This window comes from Drosophila elegans, unplaced genomic scaffold (assembly GCF_018152505.1).
Source record: "Drosophila elegans isolate 14027-0461.03 unplaced genomic scaffold, ASM1815250v1 contig_208, whole genome shotgun sequence".
Taxonomy (NCBI): domain Eukaryota; kingdom Metazoa; phylum Arthropoda; class Insecta; order Diptera; family Drosophilidae; genus Drosophila; species Drosophila elegans.
The window spans coordinates 24,086,835-24,112,548 of record NW_024545578.1 but is presented as its reverse complement, the minus strand read 5'-3'; the positions used below and the strand labels follow the sequence as shown (position 1 = coordinate 24,112,548).

At 41.5% G+C, this 25,714-nt stretch overlaps 3 protein-coding genes across 4 annotated transcripts; 1 reads left to right on the top strand and 2 right to left on the bottom strand.

The window, feature by feature from the left end:
• Positions 1-1,567: 1,567 nt before the first annotated feature.
• LOC108143129 lies at positions 1,568-10,399 on the bottom strand. The gene is given in 3 exon segments (XM_017267369.2): positions 1,568-1,780; positions 1,783-1,887; positions 10,271-10,399. Coding segments are annotated over 3 exon segments (447 nt in total).
• Positions 1,733-25,406, top strand: LOC108143247 (beta-1-syntrophin). 2 transcript variants are annotated; one of them, XM_017267553.2, is made up of 8 exons: positions 1,733-2,145; positions 11,763-12,070; positions 12,680-13,164; positions 21,232-21,441; positions 22,284-22,582; positions 23,448-23,642; positions 23,703-24,071; positions 24,143-25,406. In XM_017267553.2, the coding sequence occupies exons 2-8, from the start codon at positions 11,829-11,831 to the stop codon at positions 24,224-24,226; spliced, it is 1,884 nt and encodes a 627-aa protein (XP_017123042.1). In that variant the 5' UTR covers positions 1,733-2,145; positions 11,763-11,828; the 3' UTR covers positions 24,227-25,406. The 2 variants fall into 2 exon arrangements, with proteins under 2 accessions (XP_017123042.1, XP_017123041.1); XM_017267552.2 differs by having other exon boundaries at positions 22,284-22,588.
• On the bottom strand, positions 15,882-17,441 carry LOC108143248 (fibrous sheath CABYR-binding protein). Its single transcript, XM_017267554.2, has one exon. It carries the CDS (start codon positions 16,752-16,754, stop codon positions 15,882-15,884), a length of 873 nt encoding a protein of 290 aa, XP_017123043.1. The 5' UTR covers positions 16,755-17,441.
• Positions 25,407-25,714: the final 308 nt, after the last annotated feature.

Here is a 25,714-nt window from a genome sequence, read left to right as displayed (position 1 = left end):
AGCTATATGATATAGTCGTCCGATTTTGATAAAACTTAAAACATAATTCTGAAATATTTAACCATTGCTATAAGTCGAAGAACTAAACAAAAAATTGAAAAACAGCAAAGTTATAATTTTTTTTTAATTATTATTCCGATTGTTCCTATGGGAGCTATATGCTATAGTCGTCCGATCCGGCTCGTTCCGACTTATATACTACCTGCAATAGAAAGACAACTTTTGGGAAAGTTTCATGCAGATAGCTTTAAAACTGAGAGACTAGTTTGCATATAAACGGACGGACAGACTGACGGACAGACGGACATGGCTAGATCGACTCTACTAGTGATGCTGATCAAGAATATATATACTTTATAGGTTCGGAAACGTCTCCTTCACTGCGTTGCAAACTTCTGACTGAAATTATAATACCCTCTGCAAGGGTTTAAAAATAATACGGAAAAGCTTCTGTCTAATGCCAAGCTGGCCTAAATTGGAAAAATGTGTGGCAATCTAACAAAACTGAAAATAATTTGTTTTAATATGGTGGTAAAATGTTAACTAATCCCAAAAAAACTACTTCTTTCCATTGGAAGCACACAAGAACTCCTTTTAAAATGCCATAGGCAAAATCATGTCGACATTTTTTTAGCTTCGGATATCGAATCTAAGAACATGTAGGTTCCAGGCTTATTTAACATACATAAGAGTTTATTGACGTCATATTATGAGTAAAGCAGGGATCTAAAGTAGGAATATAGGCAGGATAATCACCCTAAACGCGTGTAAGCCCTATTCAAATAGTTTTCCCAAGAAAAAATAAGTAATATTTTAGAGTGGCCGGTTAAGCCCATGCTTCCAAATTTTATTTAGAGCATTCAATGGGTCCTTAAAAAAGAATTCTTTATCCTTTAATTCGAATACAAGAAACAATTGTTGGAGAAATTACAAAAAATAGAGAGGTGCGCCAGTAATCATTAATTTTTTACCAATCTGAACATTAAGTTGCCTCGTTAGTGCTCTGGAGGCTTAAAAACTGATTAATATATCACTTAATATAAAGAAATCACTAACAGTTCAAACAATTGTAAAAGTACTGTGTTTTTAAGAAAATACTTGTTATATTTTTTCTGTTAATGAAAAAATGTAATTAAATATTTTTGTTCCTTAATAGAATAATAATATAATATATTTATTATACGTTTCCATTATTTTTTCCACCACTGTATATTATAATTTTAAAGTGTGCTAATGGATGTATGTTAGACTCACAGAATATAACAGTGGCTACCATAACAGCGTGCCGCTTCTTTAAAACCGATTGCTAGCCGCAAAAACAAAATCCAGTTCCCTTATTACGGTTTGTGTCTGAGCTACGGTTTTTGTGCAAGACTGAGTTGCTTGCTTACCTGCGACTCAAACCGCTCGTGCAATAACCTTTTTGCTAATTAAACATCCCCAATCGGTTAACAGGAATTCAACAGCGGGGGAGATTTTCCAGAGAGAAGTTAAGCAGAGCGAGCTTTCAGTGAGAACCGAGCCTATTTAAGCAGCCCGCAACCATACAGTGTTTTAATTCTGACTCTCACCCGCGCTTCTTTCGGTTCCCGTTAGAAAATATTAATGAAAATATAACAAAACGCACTCTATAACCGATTAATCGCCGGGATAAAACGGCACAAATAGTGTCTAATTTGCAGTGAAAGATTATGGATAATTCGGTGTTTTTGTATGTTTTTCGCCAACCAACTTTCTAACGACCCCCAAACTCAGCTGCGCGCTTTTTCAAAGGCTTTTCACAGCAGAGCCGCCGTCGCCGCCGCCGAACAAACAATAATAATGAAAAGCGCCAGACAAAAACCGAAGAGCTAATTGGCCAACCAGTATTATATCGAATTTTGTTAATTACGGCTGACACCGCCTAAATGTTTGAATATCAATCGACCAAGTTTTCATGCTACTGAACAAGTCGGAGCTGCCAAGTAGTGGAATAAAATCAAAATAAATTGAAAGCAAAAAATCCTTAATACACACGCACACACGGGCAGACGTCTGGTGGGAGTGTGTGTGAGTGAGTGTAGGTGTGTGTTTATGCGCAGGCGCCAATTCACGTTTCTGTGCATTAATTGCTTTTTGCGAATTATTCTGCAATACGATCGAAAGGTAGGTGCTAACTGGTTTTGTCCGCTTTTAATTCGTTTCTTTTTGCAATATATGTATTTATTTGCTTTATTTGTTGATGCTCATTTCTTTGTCTACGAAGAGCGCCCACCCACGCACGGTGGCCAAAACCCCCTCCCCCTCCCCGTGCCAACACCCGCACAGTTACTTTTACTACGCGCGCTTTGCCGAAAAGCTTCGTCTCTGCGACGGCGTAAGCTTTTTCTTTCATTCAAGTCGCTGCTGCAGTCGTTTGCCGTTATGCTGCGTGAAAGTTAATTCCGTTTACTATCGGCATTCATCAACATCATCATCATCATCACCCCCCACCCCCCAACCCCAACCACACTCCGCACCTTTTGCCGGCTTTTTGTGCTAAGCATTTAAGCAGTAATTGACATGCATTCGCCGATATGTGTTGACAGATAACCACTACTAACATTTTTTGTTGCCATTTACCATTTACCATTTGCCATTGGCCCTTTCCCTTTCGCTTTTCCTTCGAAAGTGTGGGTGGACTTAGGGGGATTATTATTACGACGGGATTAGGGTAGTGCCTGCCACGAAGCCCAATTTTCATCATCTTGAGTGCGGCTTAAAGTGTTACCATTGCATGCGGGGGCGCAGACCGAAATTAAAACAAGTTCAAAGTTTTCGGGTTTTGGTTTCATTTCCATGCCCATATTTGTGTTCTAAATTTCAATTAATTAAGTTTCAAGTATGTATATAGACAAAAGTCTTTATTGAAAGATTAGTTTTACTGCTGGGTTGATGACTAGATGCAAGTCTTGAAAGTTTTCTTGCTCTCTCCACTTATAAAACCCATAATAATAAAACCACTAAGGGAAACCTTAAAAGTCGCATTAACTTATTATGTGTTAAGCACGTTTTTGACTAGAACTTGCATTCCCAAGCATACACAGCAAATGTGATAAAGACATAAGGTCAACCCTTTGCTAACAATATTGTAAGTTGACGATAGTGTCAGCCAAAGATTTTTATTTAATATATATTTATTAAAATAAATGAGAAACAAAAAAAACAACAAAATAATATTTAAGTTAGTTTTGAAGCCATTAAGGATTGGTTACTAATTTGTTTGTTGAAAAGTGTCCTTTAACAAATTGAACTACAAATAAACTGTCCAAACACCTCACACGTGCATGTGTATTTAAAAGGTTGCCTCTCATAAATCTCGACCTAATTATGCCCGGTGCCACTCCAAAGTTTACCCTCTTTCCCATATCACTTTCATATTTAGCGTACAAATTACGTTTTTAGAAAAGCGTAATCCGCTTTCTGGCTTAACATTCTGCTGCCAGCTCTAAAAGGGAAAGAAACCAAATTGCGCTTACTTAATCAGAGCGACGTGCAATTACTTGCATTAGAGTATTTCCACTTCGTACTCCTGCTCAACGGCTCCTTTGCTCCTCGGCTGCTCAGTTCCTTTCTTGGCCCGGCTCTTGTTCCATTTGTTTCCGCTACCTTTTGTCATCCATCGCGCCTTTCAACAGCTCACCGAAGCGACTGAGAGGCGACGATGACGTCGAGAAAATATCGCACTTAAATTGCACTTAATGAAGCTGCATCATCACATTTTGCATTTCATGCAAAGACATGACAATACACGGTTACAAATGTAGAAGAATGTTCCTTTCAGATATACATATGTTTTGACCCTAATATAAATTTTAGTTAAGATAAAATTTACTCGATCCCTCGAAAACCTTTCATTTTTGTTTTTTAACTACAACTATCAATGTATTTCGGTAATTTTCAATCCATAATATGCACAACCAAAACACATGTAGGCACTTTTTATTATTGTTTAATTAAACAGCATGTTTATCTAGTGTGTATTTTTGTGAAAAAAACTGATTCAATCGTGATTTTTTTAATTTCCTGTTCACCGTATATACATTTTTATAAGTTTCATTAACACCTTTTCTCTCTGTGGATATATGCCTGTCGAAAGGGCTCACTCCGTTGCCGTTTCTTTCCGTAAGTGAGGAGATTCCATGCTCGGAGAACAATGCTTCAGCCACTTGCATTCAACAGACAAATGAGTGGAAATTATGCCAAGACACTGGCAATTAATAAGTGGAGAAAAGCATCGTAAGCCCTCCCCCTGCCCCTTCCGTTTTCCGACCCCCTCAGCCAGTCGTTTGACTTTTGTCTCCGGCCACCTGCTGTTAGCCGCCTTCGGTGATTACAGACACTCCGCACACCTTTCATCTCCCACCCATCCCATCCCATCCCATTCCATCCCACATCACCTGCAACCCCCTTCAAGCCGAACGTCTCATTTACATGCTTGCACTGCGGCGTTGAGTGTTTGCCAACGGCAATACATAATAATCCCCAAGTCGGTCTGCACTGCTCGAAATCTGTGGGCCTCATTAGCCCCTGGATTCTTGACAGCTTGCCTGGGGCAGTGACAAAAATAATTGGGTCTCGTATCTTGATTTGATTTTAATGGCGTTTGACAACGATAGCTTTGGTTGATTTAATAATTGGTTGTTGTTTATCCGAGAATTGATAGTAAAACACATTTGCATATAACCTTTCCCGGAATGTGCTAAACATTATGTAGGACTATCAGCCTATGCTAATTTTGTATTATTTTATTGTCTATCTACAAAGTTCCCTCAACTAATTTTAACGCATTTCTAGTGGTGGAATTATTATTATTTTATATAATTGACTACATAATATTAATCTTTCCTAATTTAATTCTATGCAAATAACTATAATTTAAGTTTTTTTTGCCATTTTTAACGATGGTCAACAAAAATCAATTCAATAAATACTTTAAAAAATTCCTAAAACTGGGACATATAAAAATCCCATAATTCAAGGAATGTTAACTTGTCAGTTCCATCAATCGGTTAATTAAAATAAATATGATTGTTGAAAAGACAATTGTAACAGACACGCTATTTTGATTTCTATTTTGATTAACCCCAAATTCGAAAATACAGTTTAAGATGTTGATTACAGATTTAACATTCTTAACATTCGAATCACTTTGTTTTTGCAGGCACTGCAATACCTAATAAATAATAATTAATAAACTTGTCGTCTTTCTGCACTTAGAAATACAGATTGTATAAAGCTTAGCTCAAGTGCAAAATCAAGCAAATGAGGCCGACCAGCTCTTGTCAATTGTTTTGCCATAGACCGCCACAGAATGTCAACTAATATACATGAGCAGGCATGCAAGTGGTTTTTGGGATTGAAATTGGGCAAACACCAGAACTGTGACCATAACTCCCACACCCCGAGAGCCGATACACACGCAACCCTTCACATAAGCCTCTCGAACCCACACACGACAATCAATATAAACGCATTTTCATAATTAATCAATGCTGAATAATTTGTCAGACAGAGTCAGGCTATGTTGTGACACTGGGCGCGGTGAGAGGGGAGGGTCAGGAGTGCTTTTGGCCGTGTGGGCGGGTGTGCTAATAAGCAAATCTCAGAGGTTTGTTTTGGCTTTTATCGGTCGCTGCGGCGGCTTTGCGGTGAGCACGTGAAATATCTATCCAAATCCCACACACACGGCGACACACATGAATTGGCATACCAACAGCAGGAGGCCAAGCCAACTGTGAAAGCCGCGTTTACACTGGGGCACAAATAAGCGATAGTAAAATGATATAAATAGATGTAGGTTTGAGGGTCACTGCACAGAGAAAATAAACAAGTATATTGCACTCAGTTTGAGTTCAATTTACTCAGTTTGAGTATAAATTTTCAAGAACGAAAAAACTCAAATTGAGTACTTAAGTGATTTTTTCAAGTATATTTTCTTAAAATGAGAATCTACCAAAATAAATCGGCCAAAAAGTAACTAACATTTTCTTTTAATTACTGAACGTCAGAATTTTTCTGTGTGGTTAACACTAAATACCATCCTTTAAATGGTATGGGATAATTAAGTTTACACTCACCGGCTAGTGAGCTAATAATGGAAATGTCACTTAAGTATATTGGTAATGTCTTTTTTAAACCCTTGCAGAGGGTATTATAATTTCAGTCGATCTAGCCATGTCCGTCTGACCGTCCGTTTCTTCGCAAACTAGTCTCTCACTTTTAAAGCTATCTGCATGAAAGATGTCTTTCTATTTGAGGTAGTATATAAGCCGAATCGGACTCCTATAGCATATATGTAGGTCCCATAGGAACAGTCGGAAAAATAAATGAAAAAACATTATAACTTTAAGAAATAGCATTGGTTAAATATTTCAGAACTACCGGTTAAGTATCATTAAAAACGGACGACTATTTCATACCATGGAAACAATAAAAATATGGAAATAATAAATTTAAAAAAAATTGACTTCTGTATTTTTGAATTTTTCTTTTAAATTCTTTTGACCATAGTAATAATTTGATAGTTCAGATATACGCTTCGAATTTTATTAAAATTGGAAAACGATATCATAAAGCTGCCATAGAAACGATCGAATAATTGAGCTGAAAATCACCATAGATTCAATGTTTTTAAACATATACGCATATAAATTGAAAATTAATTATTTTCAGGAATATTTAATTTTTGCAAAAGCAAGGGTTCGGTTTGCAGTAGCTAGTTTACTTTTTTTTTTAAAGTCGATTTCCTTTCAGTTTTAATTGTTGCGCGGTGGTTACAAGATTTTGTTAAAATAACACATACGACACGTGATGTAAATAGAATAACTAAGTAAGTAAGGTTTATCACAGTCCTTGGACAGAGACTAAAACGATAAAAGCTAAGTAAAGCGGGTGAGAGTAAGACTTTAAAATGTTTACACAAATTAAAATTATTTAGTTACGAATTTCTATCAATCATATATTAATATATATTTTAATTAAAAGTCCTTGAAATTCTGTACGTTAAAAAGGAAACTGTTAAAGAAATTCGGTGTCAATCCTTTCATTATCGTTTTTCTGAATTTGTTTAACTTGTTTTACAAAACTCTAACTCTGACTAGTGCCAACGCGGTTCTGCTAAGCTTATAAGGTTATTTTACTTTCAGTTGAGTTCTCACATTACAAAAATAGCTAACACAACAGGCAAAACTCTGGTAACCAAATGACTAATCCAACTGGGGGCATCGATGGAATCTCCTCCCTTTTCCCTGCCCACAAAACGAGTGGCTGCTGCTCTTTGTGTGTGCGGCATGTCCTGGGTATTATGTGTATTTAAAGATCATTAGTGCGCAATTTATATGTAGATATTCCGGAATATATGTACGTAAATGCGTATCGATTTCCACCAGTTGAGCGGGATGAGAGCTTAATGCCCGCCCAACGTGTGGCGGCATTGTTAAGAATGATTAAGAGGCTTCGATGGCATCAGAGGCCAGGAGGTTGAGGAGGTCGAGAGGTGGGCACCAAGTGGGCCAAGAGCTCAAGGCGGTGTCAAGGCCAAGCGGCAAGACATGTGTTCCCTAGTGGGGTTCTACCTTAATCGAAGCTAAGCCGGATGTGGGGCGAAATAAGAAAAAAAACGAGACTGGCGGAAAAATGGGACCTTGCTGACGACGATGAATTGGCTTAAATAAAGTTAAATAACCAGCAGTGAGGTTTTCGCGTTTTTTTAATATATATAGCCTAGCCTTTTTTCAATATTTTCAAGTTGAACTTTTCTTCTCCAGAAGTATAAGGCTTAAAGGGAAATTAAATATATGTACTTTTTATATTTATACCTTTCTCATCTTGAACTAACGCTTAAATATATTATTTAGAAAAAAAGACATTCGTTCTATTTTTTATTTTCAATTCCTTCAAATTGATTTTCCCATTAACATTAAACGATTTTCACCTGGGCACTTTTTACGACTCCTACTCACTCTATTTCCCCGAGAGCCCCAAAGTATGCAATAAAAAGAGCGTTCCGCAATTGAAACGACCATTCAGATTCAGCCTGTCCTGGCCTTCTTTCACCGCCATCCATCCGCAATATATCGTTGTCAATTTCGCCGATAACGATCAAGATTCCATTAAACGTATAAGAGACTTTACCGCCATCAACTGGCGCAGCATTTTTGCATACATTTCCATTAAAATGCAGGAACCTGAACTGGTTCAGATAAAGAGAATTAAATACAGGGCCGAGGTGGGAAAAGGTTGCGGATTAAATTAATGTGGGGAAACAATGCGATGGCAAGGGTGAGGGCACCAGTTGTTGCCACTCGCTCTAATGAAGCAACATTTGCACACTCGCATAGATACGCACCCACACATCCGCAGGTCGGAGCGAATAGCGCAAATTCCATGGAGCTGCTGTGGCTGCAAAACGAAGCCGGAGCCGGAGCCAGCCATAAATATTTTTCGAAATAAATTCTCGTTTACAAATTATGATTTTATGACTTTTTGATGGCGCCGCCACAAGCCCCACACTTACGCAATTCCGCACACACAGACACACGCAGGGTAATATATTTCCGCTTGGCAAAGGCAGGACTCCTAGGAAAAACGCTTTACGTATTTATAGCAATTCCGCATTGGGCTGCTGCTGCTGCTGCTGCTGCTGCCGCTGCTGCTTTATATATCGATACAAAGGACCTCCTTTTCACCCATCACCAAGTTTGCATTAAAAAAATTGGCACAAAAAACAAAGAGTAAGCGAAAAAAAATCGGGCAAAAAAGAAAGGCCTTAAAGCGGCGCCAAAAAAAAGTTATTACGTGAAAGCGCGAAAAAATTTTGTTCGAGCTGAATGCAACTTCCATGTGAATGCGAATGTATATGTACTCGTTGCAGCAGCTGCTGCCACTTCCCAGCATTTGTGTGCCATTTTTTGTCCGTTTTTCCGATTTTCGCGCTGCCTACTTTCGGGCTCATAATTTATGACCGCCCGGCATTAAATTAGCCAAAGCGCAGCATGAAAAACGGCAGAGACGCTGACGACAAGCGACGTCCGGCGCTTATTAGGCGATGACGGAGCGGGGGGTGGAGGGGGCGGCAATTGCCGGGGTGTTCCAAGGGGGCGTGATACACATACACAGCCCTACAAACCGTCCAAATCTCTTTTGGCGAAGTCAGCGAGACGCCAGCAACATTTCCCATTTATTTTACGAGAGTTTTCGTTGATTGGGGCTATTTTGCAAAGGCTTTCACAACTAACTTTTTCGCAATTTATCAAATATTTATTATCATTTACCCACAAATATATGTAGTTTTTTAGCAGTATGCAAATAAGTTAAGCACAATGAAGTACAATTGGACTTTGACTAACATTTTCATATGATTTGTTTTTGTTCCAATTGGAACCAGAGAACAATGTAAAGATACTATATTTACTTGAAAACAAAAGCTACTGCGTCATGGGAATAATTTGGGGAATTTTTTTTCTAATTTTATAAAGATTTAATTGGCCATTGTTTTTTTAACGCATGTTTTCATATCATTTGAATTGAATGTTCGGACACGAAAATATATACATTCTTTCTGCATATTATATTTTTTATTCAATAATAAAATAATTGTATTTTTAGAGAATATTAGTACTCTTTGATGACCCACCTACACCTGGAAAACTAAAAATTAGTCACTGCTAAATGATTTAGATATCCTTGTCTGTATTCGTAGACGTTAAATTTAGTTAAGTTGGGTTTAGCAGGAAAATAAACTTAATAAATGCGCAGGATAATGCCTTAGTCTCTTATGACAGGAATTTACGAAAGATTCTTACGATTTTTGTTTGATATTGATTGATAACACTTTGAATCTCTTTTCTAGATATGCATTATTTAAACCCATTTTTCTCATGCATTTTTAAAAGTTCCCAGAGTCACGAGACAGCCCTCGTTCTTCGCCCTTAAATGTGAAGGCGAATGCCTTGTGTTTGTTTGGGTGTGTTTACATACAATTATGAGCGTGTTGATGACAACGTTGCCAGCGCATTCGTCCTTCGTCTCAAGCAGTCACACACTTGGAAAAGTTTTTTATAAATTTTTGCCAAGTCTTCGGAGGGGGCCTTGAGCTGCGGCATTGCAATAATAATTACAAATGTTGCACAATAAATTGCAAAGTAAACAGACTTGGTGACGGCAGCCACGTTGCGAAAAGAAGCAGCAGCAGCGGCAAAATTACTTCCTGCTGAATCGTAGCGGAAATGTACATACAAACGGCACTCACACAGGCGCAATCAGAGTCGCAGAAACAGGATGTGTCTGACTGAAGCAGTCCTTTTCCGGTTGAGAGCGTGAGCACGAAATCGAATTGGATGCCCATGCCCGTGCCCAAGCCCCGGCAACTGGGAGGCATTGGGAGACCCCTGTTCCCGGAGTCAGGAGTTCTGCTCCTCGGAGAGTGGCAACTTGTCAAATAGAAAATCATAGAAAAAGTCCCGCGGCGGCGACAAGATGCGTAATTGCAGAGCTCCGAGCGGAGAACTGTTGCACTACGGCTGCCAAGGATGTGGAAGGATGTGAGTGGAAGGATGTGGCCGGATGTGGTGGGCTGTGGGGGGATGTGTGCCCCAAATGCCACGGCTTTTGGCATTGCCGCCCAGGCGACCCCACAGCACTGCTTCTTGGCTTGTCGGAGAATGCAATAAATCCTGGCCTGGCAAAACAATGACAAATGTCCTGCCTTCCGCTACGCATTTCTGTCTCTGTGTGTCATCCGCATGCCGGACATTTAATTTGATATCCGCTTATTGCCAGCAATTCCCTCCAGTCTGTGTCATCTGCATGTCTAACTGGAGATACTATTGAGAATCAATTGCAAATCGTTGGCTGCCACACTTTGATTTTATCTTAATGACCAAACTGGTTGCGGAAAAAGTAATTCACTTGTGCAAAACGTTTCCATGCATTCGATTGCAGTAAAAATTTATTCGCTTATCTAAGCAATTAGTTCAATAAGACCTAACATCCGCTCTACTGTCACATTGTTAATTATTGCTCAAATACCAATAAATTAGGCCGAGCTTTTATTTTATCGCACACAGAGAATTAATGAATTTTGCATCCAGCAAATAATGATTTGCTGCTCGTTTATACCCGTTACTTGTAGAGTAAAAGGGTATATTGTATTCGTTGAAAAGTATGTTACAGGTAGAAGGAAACGTTTCACTCTGAGACATGTTAGACCGTCGCTATTGGACTCTGTGTGACTGCTTCGCTTATATCTATCGGTAGACACAAAAATGTTCAAAATCGAGCTATTATTTTAGAAATTTTATGGATATTAAGTCCTCTACCGCTGCTCTGCCGCTGCTATGCCGCTGCTCTACCGCTACTCTGCCACTGCGCTGCCGCTGCTCTACCGCTACTCTGCCGCTGCTCTACCGCTACTCTGCCGCTGCTCTGCCGCTGCTCTGCCGCCGCTCTGGGTGCTGCGCGCTCTAAGCTTCTAGTGTTGGCTATGCAGTTGAAAGATGGCGCCACCTAAACTTCGATTGTTTTTAGGGGGAATATATTGATATTTTGAAGTTTGTTGGCGGAGAAACGGGTATCTAATAGTTGACTACAGAGTTGTCTCTTGTTTATTTTTGAATGCCACAAAAATCACCAGTTATTTAAAATATCAGGCATAATCAAAAATTCACATATTATAAGCTGCTAGTTAAGCTCACGCAATGAATATTGAAATTAAAATTCGAATTTTTCATTTATCTTTTCAGCCTTTTCTGGCGGATGCCATGTAGAGCCACATATCAGCATCGTGCAATCGAAGTCAGAGAAGAATCATGGTGGAATCCTCAAGTCTGGGGCGGACCCCGCCGGCAGCCCAGCAGCCCATTCCGCAGCAGCACTCCCCGTCGCCCTCGGGATTGCGGTGCGGGAACATGGAGACGCGGGTGCGCGGCGCCTGGTACCGCGTCCTAGTCACACTGGAAACGGACTTTCTGGCCGTCAGTCTTGACGAGTCCTGCGAGGCGTCACAACCATCCAACGATGGCCAATCAACCACCCTGAACGGAACCTTGGGGTAAGCTGTGGGGAAAATTATGAAAGCACACTTAATTCCCATGGACTTCCTTTAGTTTTTAGACCTTATAAAATTAGTGTTTTTGTAGACCTATTACATGGTAATTTATCACATTTATTTATATATTTTAACAAGCCCAGCACAACAAGTCAGTCACAATAGCCAAACTTCAACCGAACTTATATGAATTTTGGAATGGAGCTTGGTCTTACAGCATTTGTATGGCTTACGGTTGGAATTTGGTTGGAAGGGATTTCTTTCCCCCCCAGAGTCAATAGAAATACCACTCCCTACATACTAAAATTTGAAAAGTGCAAGCCTGTTGGTTCATGTTATTTATATTGAAAATTCTGTATATCCCAGGTTGCTGTGCATTTATCAAAGGGAATGCAAGCATCTATTTTATAACAGACTATAGTTCGTTTAATAACTAGCTAGAGGGTGGGCTGTAAAACAAAAGTCTTAAAAACTGTAGTATTCAGATTTTAAATGAATATATAACTTTTGTAAAAAAAATAGTATCATTGAATGCACTAACATAGACCGATAATCCTACCAATTTCAAAGAAGAAAAACTCGTAGCTATTCAAACACTCATTTTTCCCACAGGAGCAATCACAGTGGCGGAGGAGGCGGTGGCGCCGGCGGAGGTGGCTCTGGTGGGACTGGCCAGAACGGCACCCTGCCAACTTCCGCTTCGCTCCAGGGGATGAACATTCAGGACACGGAGCTGGACGGCTCCACTAGCAACGACAACGGCGACCGCGACCTCTGCCTGAACAACAACAACAATGCCGGCGACGGGGGCGGCATGGATATGTGCGACGTACCTGACCATGTGGCCAACCAGAAGCGGCACGTGCGGATCATCAAGTCGGACAACAACGGCCTGGGCATCTCCATAAAGGGCGGTCGCGAGAACCGGATGCCCATCCTCATCTCGAAGATCTTCCGGGGCATGGCCGCCGACCAGGCCAAGGGCCTCTACGTGGGCGACGCCATCCTGACGGTCAACGGGGAGGAGCTGCGGGACGCCACCCACGACGAGGCGGTGCGGGCCCTCAAGCGGTCCGGTCGGGTGGTGGATCTGGAAGGTAAGTGCGCCGACGATACATTCGTTACTCTCTGGCCAGCATGTCAAATTGTTATTTGCGTAAAACATTTCGCCCACACGGAATGGGAAAGGTGGAGTGCTGAAAAAGGGAAGAGCTTAAAAAACGCGAGTCAAACTAACAAGTAAACTATGAGTGCCATCGCGAACAGTTGGGCACAGTGGGATGGATTAGCGAAGTTTCGGCTTAAAAAAAAAAAGGCAAAACAGTTCTGTGAGCACTGCTAAAAGTAGGGGCAACGTAAGTTGCATATATATAAAAAATGATTTGAATGAATGTCCGTTCCAAGTTACTCTCTGCTCACTGCATGAAAAATTCGATTTGAAAACATCGATATAAAATAAAAGTTTTAAACGCAGTCCCCAATCGTGAGCAATAATATCCATCTCAAACTCCAGATCCCCTCCTGGCAACTATAAATTTGAAACATTTTTTATCTGCAGCTTGTTTTTGTGATAAATTGTGTCTTTGATTCCTTCCTCCTCGCACATCCCCATAACTGCACAGATAATCTTTTGCAAACTTGTTCAACCGTGATTAATTGACCGACAGAGGGGATTCTTTTTTGTCCCGTTGTTGTGGCATCCGTCCCACGGTGGTGGTGGAGTAGCGAGCTGGAAAGGCGGAACAGAGGGTTTTAGTGCAAATACATACGTGGGATTACTCAGCAAAACATGCGAGTTACTGCCGCAGCCACTGCGACTGCTATTGCCACAGTTGCAGCTGGGTCCTGTTACAAATCCCCAGCATCCAGCCCCCCTTTTGGGGTGAAATCCCCCCTTTGGCCCGCCGCTTGATGTTGACTGTTAGCTGTTGACTGCCGTTAGTTGCGCTGGTTTGTTGGCAGGTTGGTTGGATGGCTGGATGGCTGGATGGTTGGTTGGTTGGTTCGTTGCCTGGTTTGTTTGCCCCGGCTTGGCAATGAGTAATGAGAAAAGTTTTCTTTCCATTTGATCAAATGGCCCAAAAATACACAGTCGCCTCTTGTGGGTGGTGCACCCACCCACTGGCGTTGAGTGGCAAAAAGCGAAAATGATTCAGGTTGAGGAAGGACGGAATGTTGGGACTGCTTGACTAGCTGACAAGCAAAAGGTGAAAGACATAAATAAATAAAAGGTTATAGGTGATGAAACTGGTAAACGAAAATAATAATCCACCTTAAATATATATAAGATATTTATCATTATTATTCTACCATCAATGTCATTTGAAGCATGTTCAACAACGTTTAAAGGCATTCCTGTATTAAAGGCTCTTCCATAATTTGCATTCCATTTAATCTCAACTCGTGAACGGTTCAGTGAACAATAGTTGTCTGCGAGAATACACTGCATAAGCAAATATTCTCGCACGCACTTTAAAAATTGGTATACGAGTGCAAGGCCTGATCTAATAAGAACCCAAGTACATAATCACACCAGCACATCATCATCGTAATCATAATCACAGACACACAGCCAGGACAATGCCTAATCAGAATGGTCGGGCAAAGTTGGAGTCTCGTTTCCTGTGCTTCTCCATTCAGTTCTGCTTGACTTTGCTTTGCTTTGCTTTGCCCGGCTCCTCGCACAAAACACAATAAACAATAGTAAGCATCAATTAGGCGATGTATGGGTGGATGTCCTTGCGCACACACACACACACACACACACACTGACACCGACACACCCACATGTGCATCCTGTGGGCGTGACCCAATCACAAGCCAAGCCATTTGGCATAAACAATGCAATGAACCGTGCCCGACAATTGTGCCGAAACAACTTCCTCTGCGAAATGATGGGAATAAGGATGGGTCGGGCAATCCCCCTTTGACGCAGCCAATTTCATTTCCTTGACATACACGTTTCCTGGACAGCAGCTGCTACAACTTAGCAATCGCTTTAGGATCTCTATAGAGATTATTCAACTCACATTTAATTAACTCACAAGCAGACTAGTTTTTTATTTATAATCTATTTCACAAATCTTCAACGCCTTAATGTTGAAATATTTCTAAACTCTAGTGAGTAAAAAGTCGTGACTGAAATTTCTGATATCAAAAATTTGTGTCGAAAAATGATAACACATTCGACTAAATAAATTCACTTTTAACAAGTAACAACTACATATTAGTAGTTTCATCCTCACACTCTAAAAGTACAAGTCATCACTACGTTTACTGCCGTCCACAGTGACTAATTTACTTAATGTAAGCATCCCATTTGTTGGTTTCCCTTTAAAATGAATACAATTTAAGTTTTCACTCAGAGAATCCAAACTGCTAGATTTAAGGGCTGAAGTGGCTTTAAGAGTTTAAGTCCATTGCTTTAAAGTGTACATTATATTAAATTCAGATATTGTTTTGGAGTAATTTTAGGGCTTAATTTAAATCTGTCATTACCTTGAGCCAAATTTTAGTCCATATAACCTTATTTTAAGTCAATTTTTTGCGCTTTTAGTCCATATTTTTTTCTGGGTGCATCTAAAAGGTTGTGGCAGCTTGATACAGAAACATTAAAATCGACATTTCGATTTGTGCAAATGGAATTCGAGTAAAACACCTTTCATAAAGTCCGAGTTTATGGGTCGATATACATTTGCTTACCTATTCCCACTTCTTTCTCATAGCAAAAAGAGCTGCCCACAAACGCATAAAATGTTCCGTTAAGTACGTATATTTTGGGTCAAATAATCTCCACTTTTGGACAGGTGAACACTTAGATCCTTCTCAGGCGTTCGCTCCTCAAGCGCTGACGTGGTTGCTCCACGGCCAGGACGAGGCGTCCGAACCGAGCTCCCCTGGCGCCCAGGGGCAGCAGGATGAGCCGACCGCTGGCCAGCTCGTTGGTCAGCGCCTCCTCCGCCGCCGCCTCCTCGTCCACCAGCTCCACCTGCGACTCCTCCAGATCCAGCTCGTTCTCGGGCTCGCTCAGCTCGGGCACTCCGTACGTGGCGGCGGGTGGTCCGTAGGTTCCTGCCGGGGTCACGGCCTTGACCTCCGCCTCCGCCTCCGCAATCAGCTCCGGCTCACTCTCCTGGGAGTCCTGGGAGTCCGCTTGGCCCAGGGCAGGGACATCAGCAACAGGCTGCTCGCTGCCAGCAGCAACAGTGCCGGCGGCGGCAAAGTCCTCGACGGACTCAAGTGAGGGTGGCTGAAAGTCACGGGCCGGCTCTTGGGCCACCACCTCCACGGTGTCGGGCTCCAGCGGGTTCTGCTCTTCGGGCGCTCCGTAGGTGTTGGCGGGCGTCCGGACGGACAGCTCCAAGTCCGCTTCCACTTCCGCTTCTGGTTCCGTTTCCGACTCCTGCTGCTCGGTAGTGCTCAGGGGTTCGGTGCTCTCCAGGGGCTGCACCTCGCTGGGAGTCGTGGTGCTGGTGCTGGTGGTGGTCAGGGGCTCCGTCTCGAGTTTGGGCTGCAGCTCGCCGGGCAGGTTGAAGGGCACTCGGGGGCGGAAACCGGCTGCCGGGTAGGGCGTGGAGGAGTACTCCACCTGGCGCTGACTCTTCACATGGCGCCACTGCGGCATGGCGGAGACGGCGCAGAGGGCCAGGAGGCATGTGGCCAGGATCAGGATGGGGTGGCTCTTCATGTTGTTGGTTGCTGGACGAATGCTAACGGTTTGTGCCCGGCTGCTGTGGGTGCTCCGCTATTTATGCCAAGTTTGCGACTCCATGCAGCCGATTCTCCCATCAGAATTCAGTAACGGTCGCAAGGTCGCCTGCGCTGGGGGGTTATGATAACTCACTCGATCCCAGATGCACAGTGCGAATCCGAATTCGAATCCGAATCCGAATCCGAATCTGAATGTATGGGACAACTGACAATATTCGCGCATTTAAAAACGTATCGTGGCCCATCAAAGCAGCCATCAAGCTCAATGTTAATGGCGCTTTAATATCAACGACCGGCCCACCCCATCCCGCAAAACTTGAGTTCCATCTCGGGCTCCAAGCCCTCCAAGACTCACGTCATCGTCGTCAACGTGCCTCGCATGCCACGCAGCCACAGAGCTCCACAATCCCAGCTCAAGTCAGCGAGTCTGAGTCGCATTTAATTTTGGGCCAGCACATGTCCATGTTGAGTTGCTGCTGATCCATTTCGCCGCCTTTTCTGGGCCAAAATATATTATTGCGAGCCAATTACAGCGGGTAAACTATTTTTGGAGAATTTCGGCACAGCTGCGAGACTTTTGTACTCTGCTTAGCATTTGCAGAAAATTCAATTTGTCAACCTTTTGAAATTTTGTTTCGCCACCTTTAAATACGAGTTTTATTTAACCAAGTAACAAAATCAATTTATCAATCAATCAAAAATATTTAAAATATTTGTTTTATCGACAGTTTTGGCTATCGATGGTGTTTCTATCGAAACTATCGATATTATCGAAAATGGTTGAGCTTCAGGAAAGAAGAAAAAGAACGAAATATCAATAAGAACAAATCCAAACTCTTAGTTTGTTCTACTTGACGCTGCTTAACAATTGCGAATTTATATTTACATCTACTTTAGAAATGAAATTGTCATATGACGCTTTGCCTGTCACTGTCTCACTACGTTTTTTGTAACTTCTTAGCCCAACTTGATTCTGCTCGAACTTTTTGGAAATGCATTGTCACCTGAGGGTGGAAAATTGCAACAAGTTTCCAGAAATACACCGCAATATACTGCAAATATTAATATATTTTTATAGAGTGATAGTATTGATAGTGAGCCCAATAGTAGTAGTAACAATAGTGCTACCGATTGTTTTTGCTAGCACTAAGTGAAAAGAAATTCCCAAAAATATTTAAAATGATAATAATCACTGCAAAAATACGTTTTAAACTTTATTATTAAGTTGTTAGCCTCCCACATTCTTATATATTTAATCTCATTTGAATTTATATGTTTATTTGATTACAAGTCCCACATTCCTCTTAATAAACCAATCCAATCAATTAGCCAACTTACCCCGCTCCGTGAGCTCCAGATTTGCGCATTCACTGCTCGCTATGTTATTGAGGGAGCATTTCGATTTTCGGCTTTCGGTTTGCGGTCGTTTCATAATTTCAGCGGTGTGTTCATTAAATTAAAGTGCCCCAGATCTATAGGCACGCAAAGTGGCGCAAATGTAATCACAATTTCAAAAGCCTTTAGCCATGAATGGGCGGCGACATGCTTAACGGCTCACAACTATCCTGCCCCATTTCTGCCCAATGACTCCGGACTCCGGACTCCGGACTTCGGCCCACCTCTTGATTCGAACTTCAATTTACAAGTTGGCCAAGTTGTTTGCCAAGCTCCGCTGGCCGCTGTGCGCACAACTTTGGCCCAAAGTATTTGCGCGTAGGCAGCCGTCTCATTGTAATTTAAATAAGCCAAGAAGCCAAGAGTGCGGGCGGGCGAGCGGTGGCTCTGCAACTGGATTCCCAGCTCCGACTGCCAAATGTCAGCGGCAGATTTCCGAGATGGCGACGGAGGCGACGGAGGCGACGACAGTTGGCTTTGCAGAAGCCTCCCAGAAGTCCATTAGCATTGGTTTTTACAGCTTGGCACACATTTGTGGACCCACCGAACGGTCCACTTACCCTCCAGCCCCCCAGCACCACCCCAGTGGCTCCTACTTAACCAACCTGCCCACTTCCTCCCAGGAGCGCGTGAGATTCTGCTCGCAAAAGTTTTGCGCAAAGTTTGTTTTAACGCACGATTTGCCGAATTCCGAATGCCGCCTGCTGTTGATATCATATTCCGACCGGCCACGCCCACTATACGGCTTGCCTTCTTGATTTATGCTCTGGGGTGGCAGGATTGCCGGATTTGCAGGATTTCCTTTTGTCGGCAAAGGTGTAAAAAAGTTTTTTGGCCCGACTCTGAAATAGGTGGGGTAATGTGGGAAGTGCAAAAAGCCAGAGAGCGGAGTCAAATGAATGCGTTTTAAGCAATATTACTACCGTAAGGATGATCTCATAGAGCTGTGTAAAACAAAATGCAAGGGGCTTAAATTAAATTAAATAAAAAGAACACTTAAACTTTACTTTAGGGCTTGAGAAGAATAGCAAGGGTCTTTGGGCAATCAATGCATTTAGTGGCGTGTTAAGGGGATTTGTGAAATTTTTCTGGGTATTTGTTCACACGACGCAAATTTAATTAATTAATTAATCGTTATTTGTGATTTTAATTGCGTTATTTATGTGAAAGCATTGAATGTTATAGTAAGTATTAGCTCTGTATGTATAAAACTTATTTTTCTGGGTGCCAAACTAAAAAGTACAGTAGTGAACTTTACTTAAAAGCTTACAACGATCAAACAAGTTCAACAAATAAATACATTTCAGGAGGTTTTTGCTAAACAAAAGTGTTTAAAAGCGTCTAACAAATTGCTTTTCTCAACATTTCGTGGTCTGTTGATTTAACCCACATGTTGGCAGCACTAAGCAAATTCTTGACTTTAATCTTCAGTGGATTGTTTGTAATTCCATATTTATTTGAAAAATGTAAGCGCAAAATATTCATACTTAAGCAGCTAACAATTGTGGCCTGCGGTGGTTTTTCAGCCAACTTTTCCCTAACTTGTTTGTTTTTCTGGAATGGTTTTTCAGCACAAACACACACACACAAACACTCATGGAACGGGCAACTTTATTTACACTGAAATGCTAAAATTTGCACAACTTATTACCGTTGTTATTGTTGTTTTTGCTGTTGCACCTAAACTTTTGCCGCTGCCAGTTGCGTTTCTCGTTTCTCGTTTGTCGTATTCTGGTTTAGTTTGCTCTGCAGTCCACTCCGAAAAATACCAACCCCCTCCCCCTCCATCAGTCCAAACCCCTTTTCCTCGAAAGCTTCATCACACTTTGCGCCTGCCGCTATGCAACATTTTTTTATTTTTAGTTGCCCGGCTTGTTTGCCAGTTTGTTTGTCGTCGGTTGCATATTTGTGAATGCAAATGTTTGCAGAACTTCAGGAGGCGGAGGAGTTAAAGACCGGGAGCTGGGCTGGAGTGCCCTGGCGGCTTCCACCTTCCAGAGCTCGTAAATGGCAAGCAATTAGCAAGGGGGTGGACGCCTGCCATCGCATCACCCATCCGCCGTGTGGCCGTCCGCTCTAATTAGTTGAGCTAAACACACGAATTGAGTCGGACAAACCGCCGGCAAGCGTCGCCCGATGGCATTAAGTGTGAAAATTGAATTTCCAAATCACTCGAACGCCATGCGACGACGACGGTAGTAACAACAACAACAACAACACAAACAGGAACAGCAACGACAACGACAACAGCAAACGGAAATTGTGCAAATGTTGTGGGCGGAATCCTGAGCATATCAAGTGGGCCCAGCTTTGGTTGAAAGGGTGTGGGACTTGCCAGTTAGATATACGACTCGGAGTGGGGAGACTTGGAAAACACTCCTTTTCCCTCGGAGGCAGGGCAACTGGCATCCTCAGCTCCATTTGCATACTAGTGGCAGGCACAGTGGTTTGCTGAGATATCTATGCTAATACAAAAATCATATACCAAATTGACTTACAACTTCAATGGGTTTACGTAAATAGGAGTCTAATCAGCCTAGGGTTTTCAACAAGTTGTTTGGGTATTAAATTAATACCAAAAAGTTTAATCTAATTTCCAGATTCCCTTTTTTTTAAAGCCTTATTCTTGAATAAAACTTTCGATCGATTACCATTTAAAATACACTTTATAAATCCATAATAATAGTTAAACGCTCTAGGGAAACGAAAAATTGTATTAAGCCCTTAGTTTTAAAAACATGCCCACTGTTCCTAGGAGTTTGACGCTAGTCGTGCGACTTAGGGTGTGCAAATCGAATAAAAATGGAGCGGAAACTCTAATGAATTTATGCCGCAGCGCTTGCCAAGACTGCCGCAGCAGCAAAAGCAACAGCAAAAACGTTTAAACTAAGCAGGCTTAAAATCCAACTGATTGAATGCTGTATGTGCTGTATTTGCGAGTGTTATGCTGACGATACCAGCAACCCCACTTTCCCGACCTGCATCCATATTCATGCGATATCGTTTGATTTGCACTGGTGTTTTTATCTCTGGTTTGTTTCTGCCCGTGTTTCTTGCAGTTAAATTCCTACGCGAAGTGACGCCCTACTTTCGGAAGGCGAGCATCATCTCGGAGGTGGGCTGGGAGCTCCAGCGGGCATTTCTCTGTCCGCTGGGCCCGGGCGTACCCACCTCGCCGCCCGCTCCGAAAACGACACCCCGGGCGGATACGCGATATATACCGCTGCAGCTGACGCATCTGGCCAGGAATCTTAAGTACATCGACCCGGGTAAGTGATTCGATTCGGAAAAATTAGAATCAACCCGATAATTAGTTTCACTTGATTAAGCCGTTTAAATTAAATCAATGCACTCAGAAAATAAACGTTTTTAATTTGGCGGAAGCCACTAAGCTTTTGACTTCATATTACACTTGTGGTGTAATTTGGCATCGCATTTTCTTAAATGGTATAACCAATGAAACGTAACTGACAACCTTTACTTGTGAAAATGTCTTAAACAAAAAAATTAACGTTATGTTTTATAGTTTTTTTGCAATACTTTTAACTGCGTGTAGGATTCATTTTCTTTAATTGTTTTTTAGTAATTAACGAAAAATGTTCAAGCATTACACCAGAGAAATACACTTTTTAAAATGTTCTCCTTTTGTCCCGCTTCAACAAAGAATTTAAGCTTTTGTCTACACAGGCATTTTCTATTGCAGCGTGTCGAAAAATATAATTTTAAAAATGTATCGGTACGCTACTCGGTATGATCGAACTATCATAGCGGCTATATATAAGTAGTCACCTGCTCACAGCTTAAAAGTCCGAGTCGACAGCCGACTTTAGTGATAATTTTTTTATCATTAATGTTTTTTTTTCCAAAATATTAATTTCTGTTAGTCTTTGCTGCTGAGCATTTTGTCGACAGCTAGTTTAAACTCAAATATATTGTTAAACTTGTACACAAAGAATGTGAGATGTAAGTCAATTACTTATCACTGACTATGGAATGGTATCATGGTACTTAGTTTGTAAGTACCACTTACCGTGTAGAGATTGTAATAATCTCCCTTCGTGAATCTCTGCTAATTAATAACCAAAGTTCCTAATCTGTCTTGCGCCCCCAGAGAATCGGTGCTTCGAGCTGCACTCGCCGGACGGAGTGCACTCCTGCATCCTGCGGGCGGCGGACTCGGCGGAGGCCCTGGTCTGGTTCAATGCCCTCCACTCGGCGATGGGCAGCAGCACGCAGCGGGCGCTGGCCGAGGCCAATCGGGCGCTGACCAACCTCATCGGCGAACTGAAGCACATCGGCTGGCTGAGCAAGCGCATGAGCGGCGGCGGCGGCGGGAGCTCCGGCAGCGCCGGTGGCGGAGCGGCCAGCGGCGGCAGCGGCACTTCGAACAGCGGCGTGGCCGGCGAGCTGGTAAGTGTAAGTTGACCCAACACCCCCAGCAATGATTACTAGTTTATTAAATACTCTCAACCACAACAATTATCGAAACTTAAATTTTAATAACTTCAATGCTGGATGAAACTTTGAATACATTTATAGGAAAAATCGAAAAAAATCCACTTCTTTTGCTTCGTTAAATATCGTTTCCCATTTTAGGAATGTTAGGAGCTTGTAAAACGAAAAAGTTACTTATAAAATCACCTGAATACTGACAAGCTCCTTATACCCGATTTTGTTTGGGATCTTTGGAACACTCCTTCATATCATACTCGAAAACAAGGAACATCCTCGTGTGGGATTATTATCAAAAAAGTACAGTAGCAAATTCAAACTAATGAAGCGTCCCATTGTCGCTTAAATAATCTAAGTACATTTTTAAAAGTGATAAGAACAAATAATGTTAAACGCATCTGCAAGCCAGGATTTCGAATTTTTGCTGCAAGTACCAAATAACTTTTTTTTACTTAACAGCAGAACTTATGCAGCCACTTAAAAAAGTTTAGTATAACTAAATGGAGCTAACCAAGTCTGTCGATCTGTGCCTTTTTTTGTAGGGAGCCCTTTCTTAAAAGTCATGCTACTAAAAAGTATCTTTCATTCCTTTGCGGCCTATGCTAATATACTTGTTTCTAATTAAATCGATGATTTATGTGATTTGAATTTAAGTTTTTTATATAAACTTAGATAACTCCGTTATGTAAAAAAATCTTAAAAAATGTATGATGAACTAATTTGTTTTCAAAGTATTAAAGAAATTTTCTTTATTTAAAATCCCTGGAATTAATTTGCAAAAAATGCATTTCTAAAGAACATTTGGTATTTCTCTGATCCACAGCCCAGCGGACGTTCCAGTTCGGAAAGCTCGGACGAGAGCGACAAGTGGCTGCCCATTTTTGTGGCGGTGACGGAGCGGGAGTTCCGGATATACGAGAGTGCTCCCTGGTCGGTGGAGGCCTGGAGTCGTCCGTTGGAGATCTACGCCCTGGCCACGACGCGTCTGGCGGGAGCCGGCAACAATTCCTCGCTGAACGTGAGCTGAGCACTGGGCTCGAAGTTAAGCTAATACTTAATGCATTGTATCCTTTGGCAGGGTCAGCAGACCACGGTGTTCTGCGTCCGCTGCGGTACCGCCCGCGGCGTTCTCGTCTATTGGCTGCGCTCGGAGACGCACCGGGACATGGCCGCCTGGGCCAGGTTCCTCGTCCAGGGCTCCCATCAGGCGGTCAACTACCAGAGGGAGTTCTCCTTCCGCTGCCTGTTCCAAGGCCGGCAGTGTCAATTGGTTGTGCACATAAATCGCGGCTTCTTTCTGTACGACTGCGGTGGATTCGCTCCGACCACTCCGACGGTGGCCACCTCCAAAACGCAGCTCTGGCAGTTCGCCTTCGACAAGCTGAAGGGCTCCGCGGACGATGGCACCAGGATGTTGTATCTGGACTTTGGCGATGATGGAGAGATTGTAAGTCAAAAAGCAATACCCCCCTCAGAAGGGGAGATTCACTCAACTGAACTATGCTGTCTTGCTTGCAGGAACTTGACATGGAGTGCTGTCCCAAGCCGGTGGTTTTTGTGGTGCACAACTGCCTGTCGGCAAAAGTTCATAACATTGCCTAGGACGAGGCTGGATCGGAGGGGACAATCTAATAGTTGTTGATGTTTTAGGTATAATGGATGTTGATATTTGTTCAAAACTAATGTGCAATTTAATTTGTTATAAGATTGTTCCAATCCGAATGGTTGCTCGAAAAAGTATTATTATTTATTTGGTTTTCAGACTCTTAGTCTGAAATGTTTTCTTCATAACCATTTAACCATTTGCTAGCTCTGTCAATTAACGCCTATTTTATTAGGAACTTTTAATTAATTGCTTTTTTATATATTTAACAATTAATTTGTACAACAGCCTAAAAGCTAACCACAAAATACTTCGAGTTGTTTTGAAATTGTAACTTCTGTTTTGCCTAAAATATTAGCATTTATAAATGCAAGTCCTACCAAAGTAAGGCTTAGTTAATTTAGCAAAGAAGGGATTAGATAGTGGTAGATGAGTGAGCATTTCGCGCTTCCTGATGGCTATGGAAATGGATTAGTTGGGTAGGTCTAGCTGGAACATGAAGGCAAAAAACAAAAGTAGATTTTTGAAAAAAAAAAACAAAAAAACCACGAAGCACAAACCAAAAACAGAAAGTAAAGACAAGTAAGACAAAACAGAACAACTTTATTTAACTTGTAAGTAGACGTAAATTCATTTTATACGAGTAATTTACACAGGTTACCATCTAAAGCGAAATCGAAAAAACGAAATCTATTTCTATGAACTCAACAACATTTGCATAAACGTTGAACAATAATTATCATAATTGTACTTAACTAATTGTATCTTGAATCTTGTATCTAAACGAAGCACACATATCTCGGATGCCCACTCAGTGGCATCGATATCGATCGGGGACTAGGCCCCAAACTAAAACTCTATATTAAAACATATAGTTACCTAAAAGATACGAGTATATCCAGGCCATTTCGCAATTTCTCCCCACTCTTCATGTACAAGCCATCGATCATATGCAATTATTATACATTTATATCTACATATAACAGGACACATACTCATTTTATGAAATTAGAAATTTCGTTATAGACAAAATCGACAAAAAAGAAGAACAACAAAAGTAACACAAGTAATGACAAAAATCAATAAGAAAAAACAAAGCATAAGACGTACAATATTTTTAACATAAGTAGTGTTGAATCTTCGATAATAAACTTATACATATAAATACTATACCATCAATTGAAGTCGTTTTGTATTTAAAATTAAGCATGTGGTGAGAAAAAAAGTGTTTAATGGGAAGAAATTTATCTTACTTTAAGATGTTTTTAGTTGGATTATTGCGGTCCTTAAATCCAGCATGGCTTAAAATCAAAGATATTGTCATGTTGACCTTATTTTTCCAAAGAGAAACCTCAAAAATCCAATTAAACTTCGCACAAATGCATTTACTCCAAGTTAAGCCTTTCAACGACTGTTGTGCATTTTGTGCCTGCAAATATTCTCTGGGTCAGCGAGCAATCAATGAACTTGTAGCCTGTTGATATTGT

Excerpts from the sequence above, each read along its gene's own strand:
- LOC108143248 (XM_017267554.2), bottom strand. The coding sequence starts at position 16,754 with ATGAAGAGCCACCCCATCCTGATCCTGGCCACATGCCTCCTGGCCCTC.
- LOC108143247 (XM_017267552.2), top strand. The coding sequence starts at position 11,829 with ATGGTGGAATCCTCAAGTCTGGGGCGGACCCCGCCGGCAGCCCAGCAG. Across the intron at positions 21,442-22,283 it reads TCTTAAGTACATCGACCCGG|AGAATCGGTGCTTCGAGCTG; the intron begins GTAAGTGATTCG and ends TTGCGCCCCCAG. Across the intron at positions 24,072-24,142 it reads TTGGCGATGATGGAGAGATT|GAACTTGACATGGAGTGCTG; the intron begins GTAAGTCAAAAA and ends TCTTGCTTGCAG.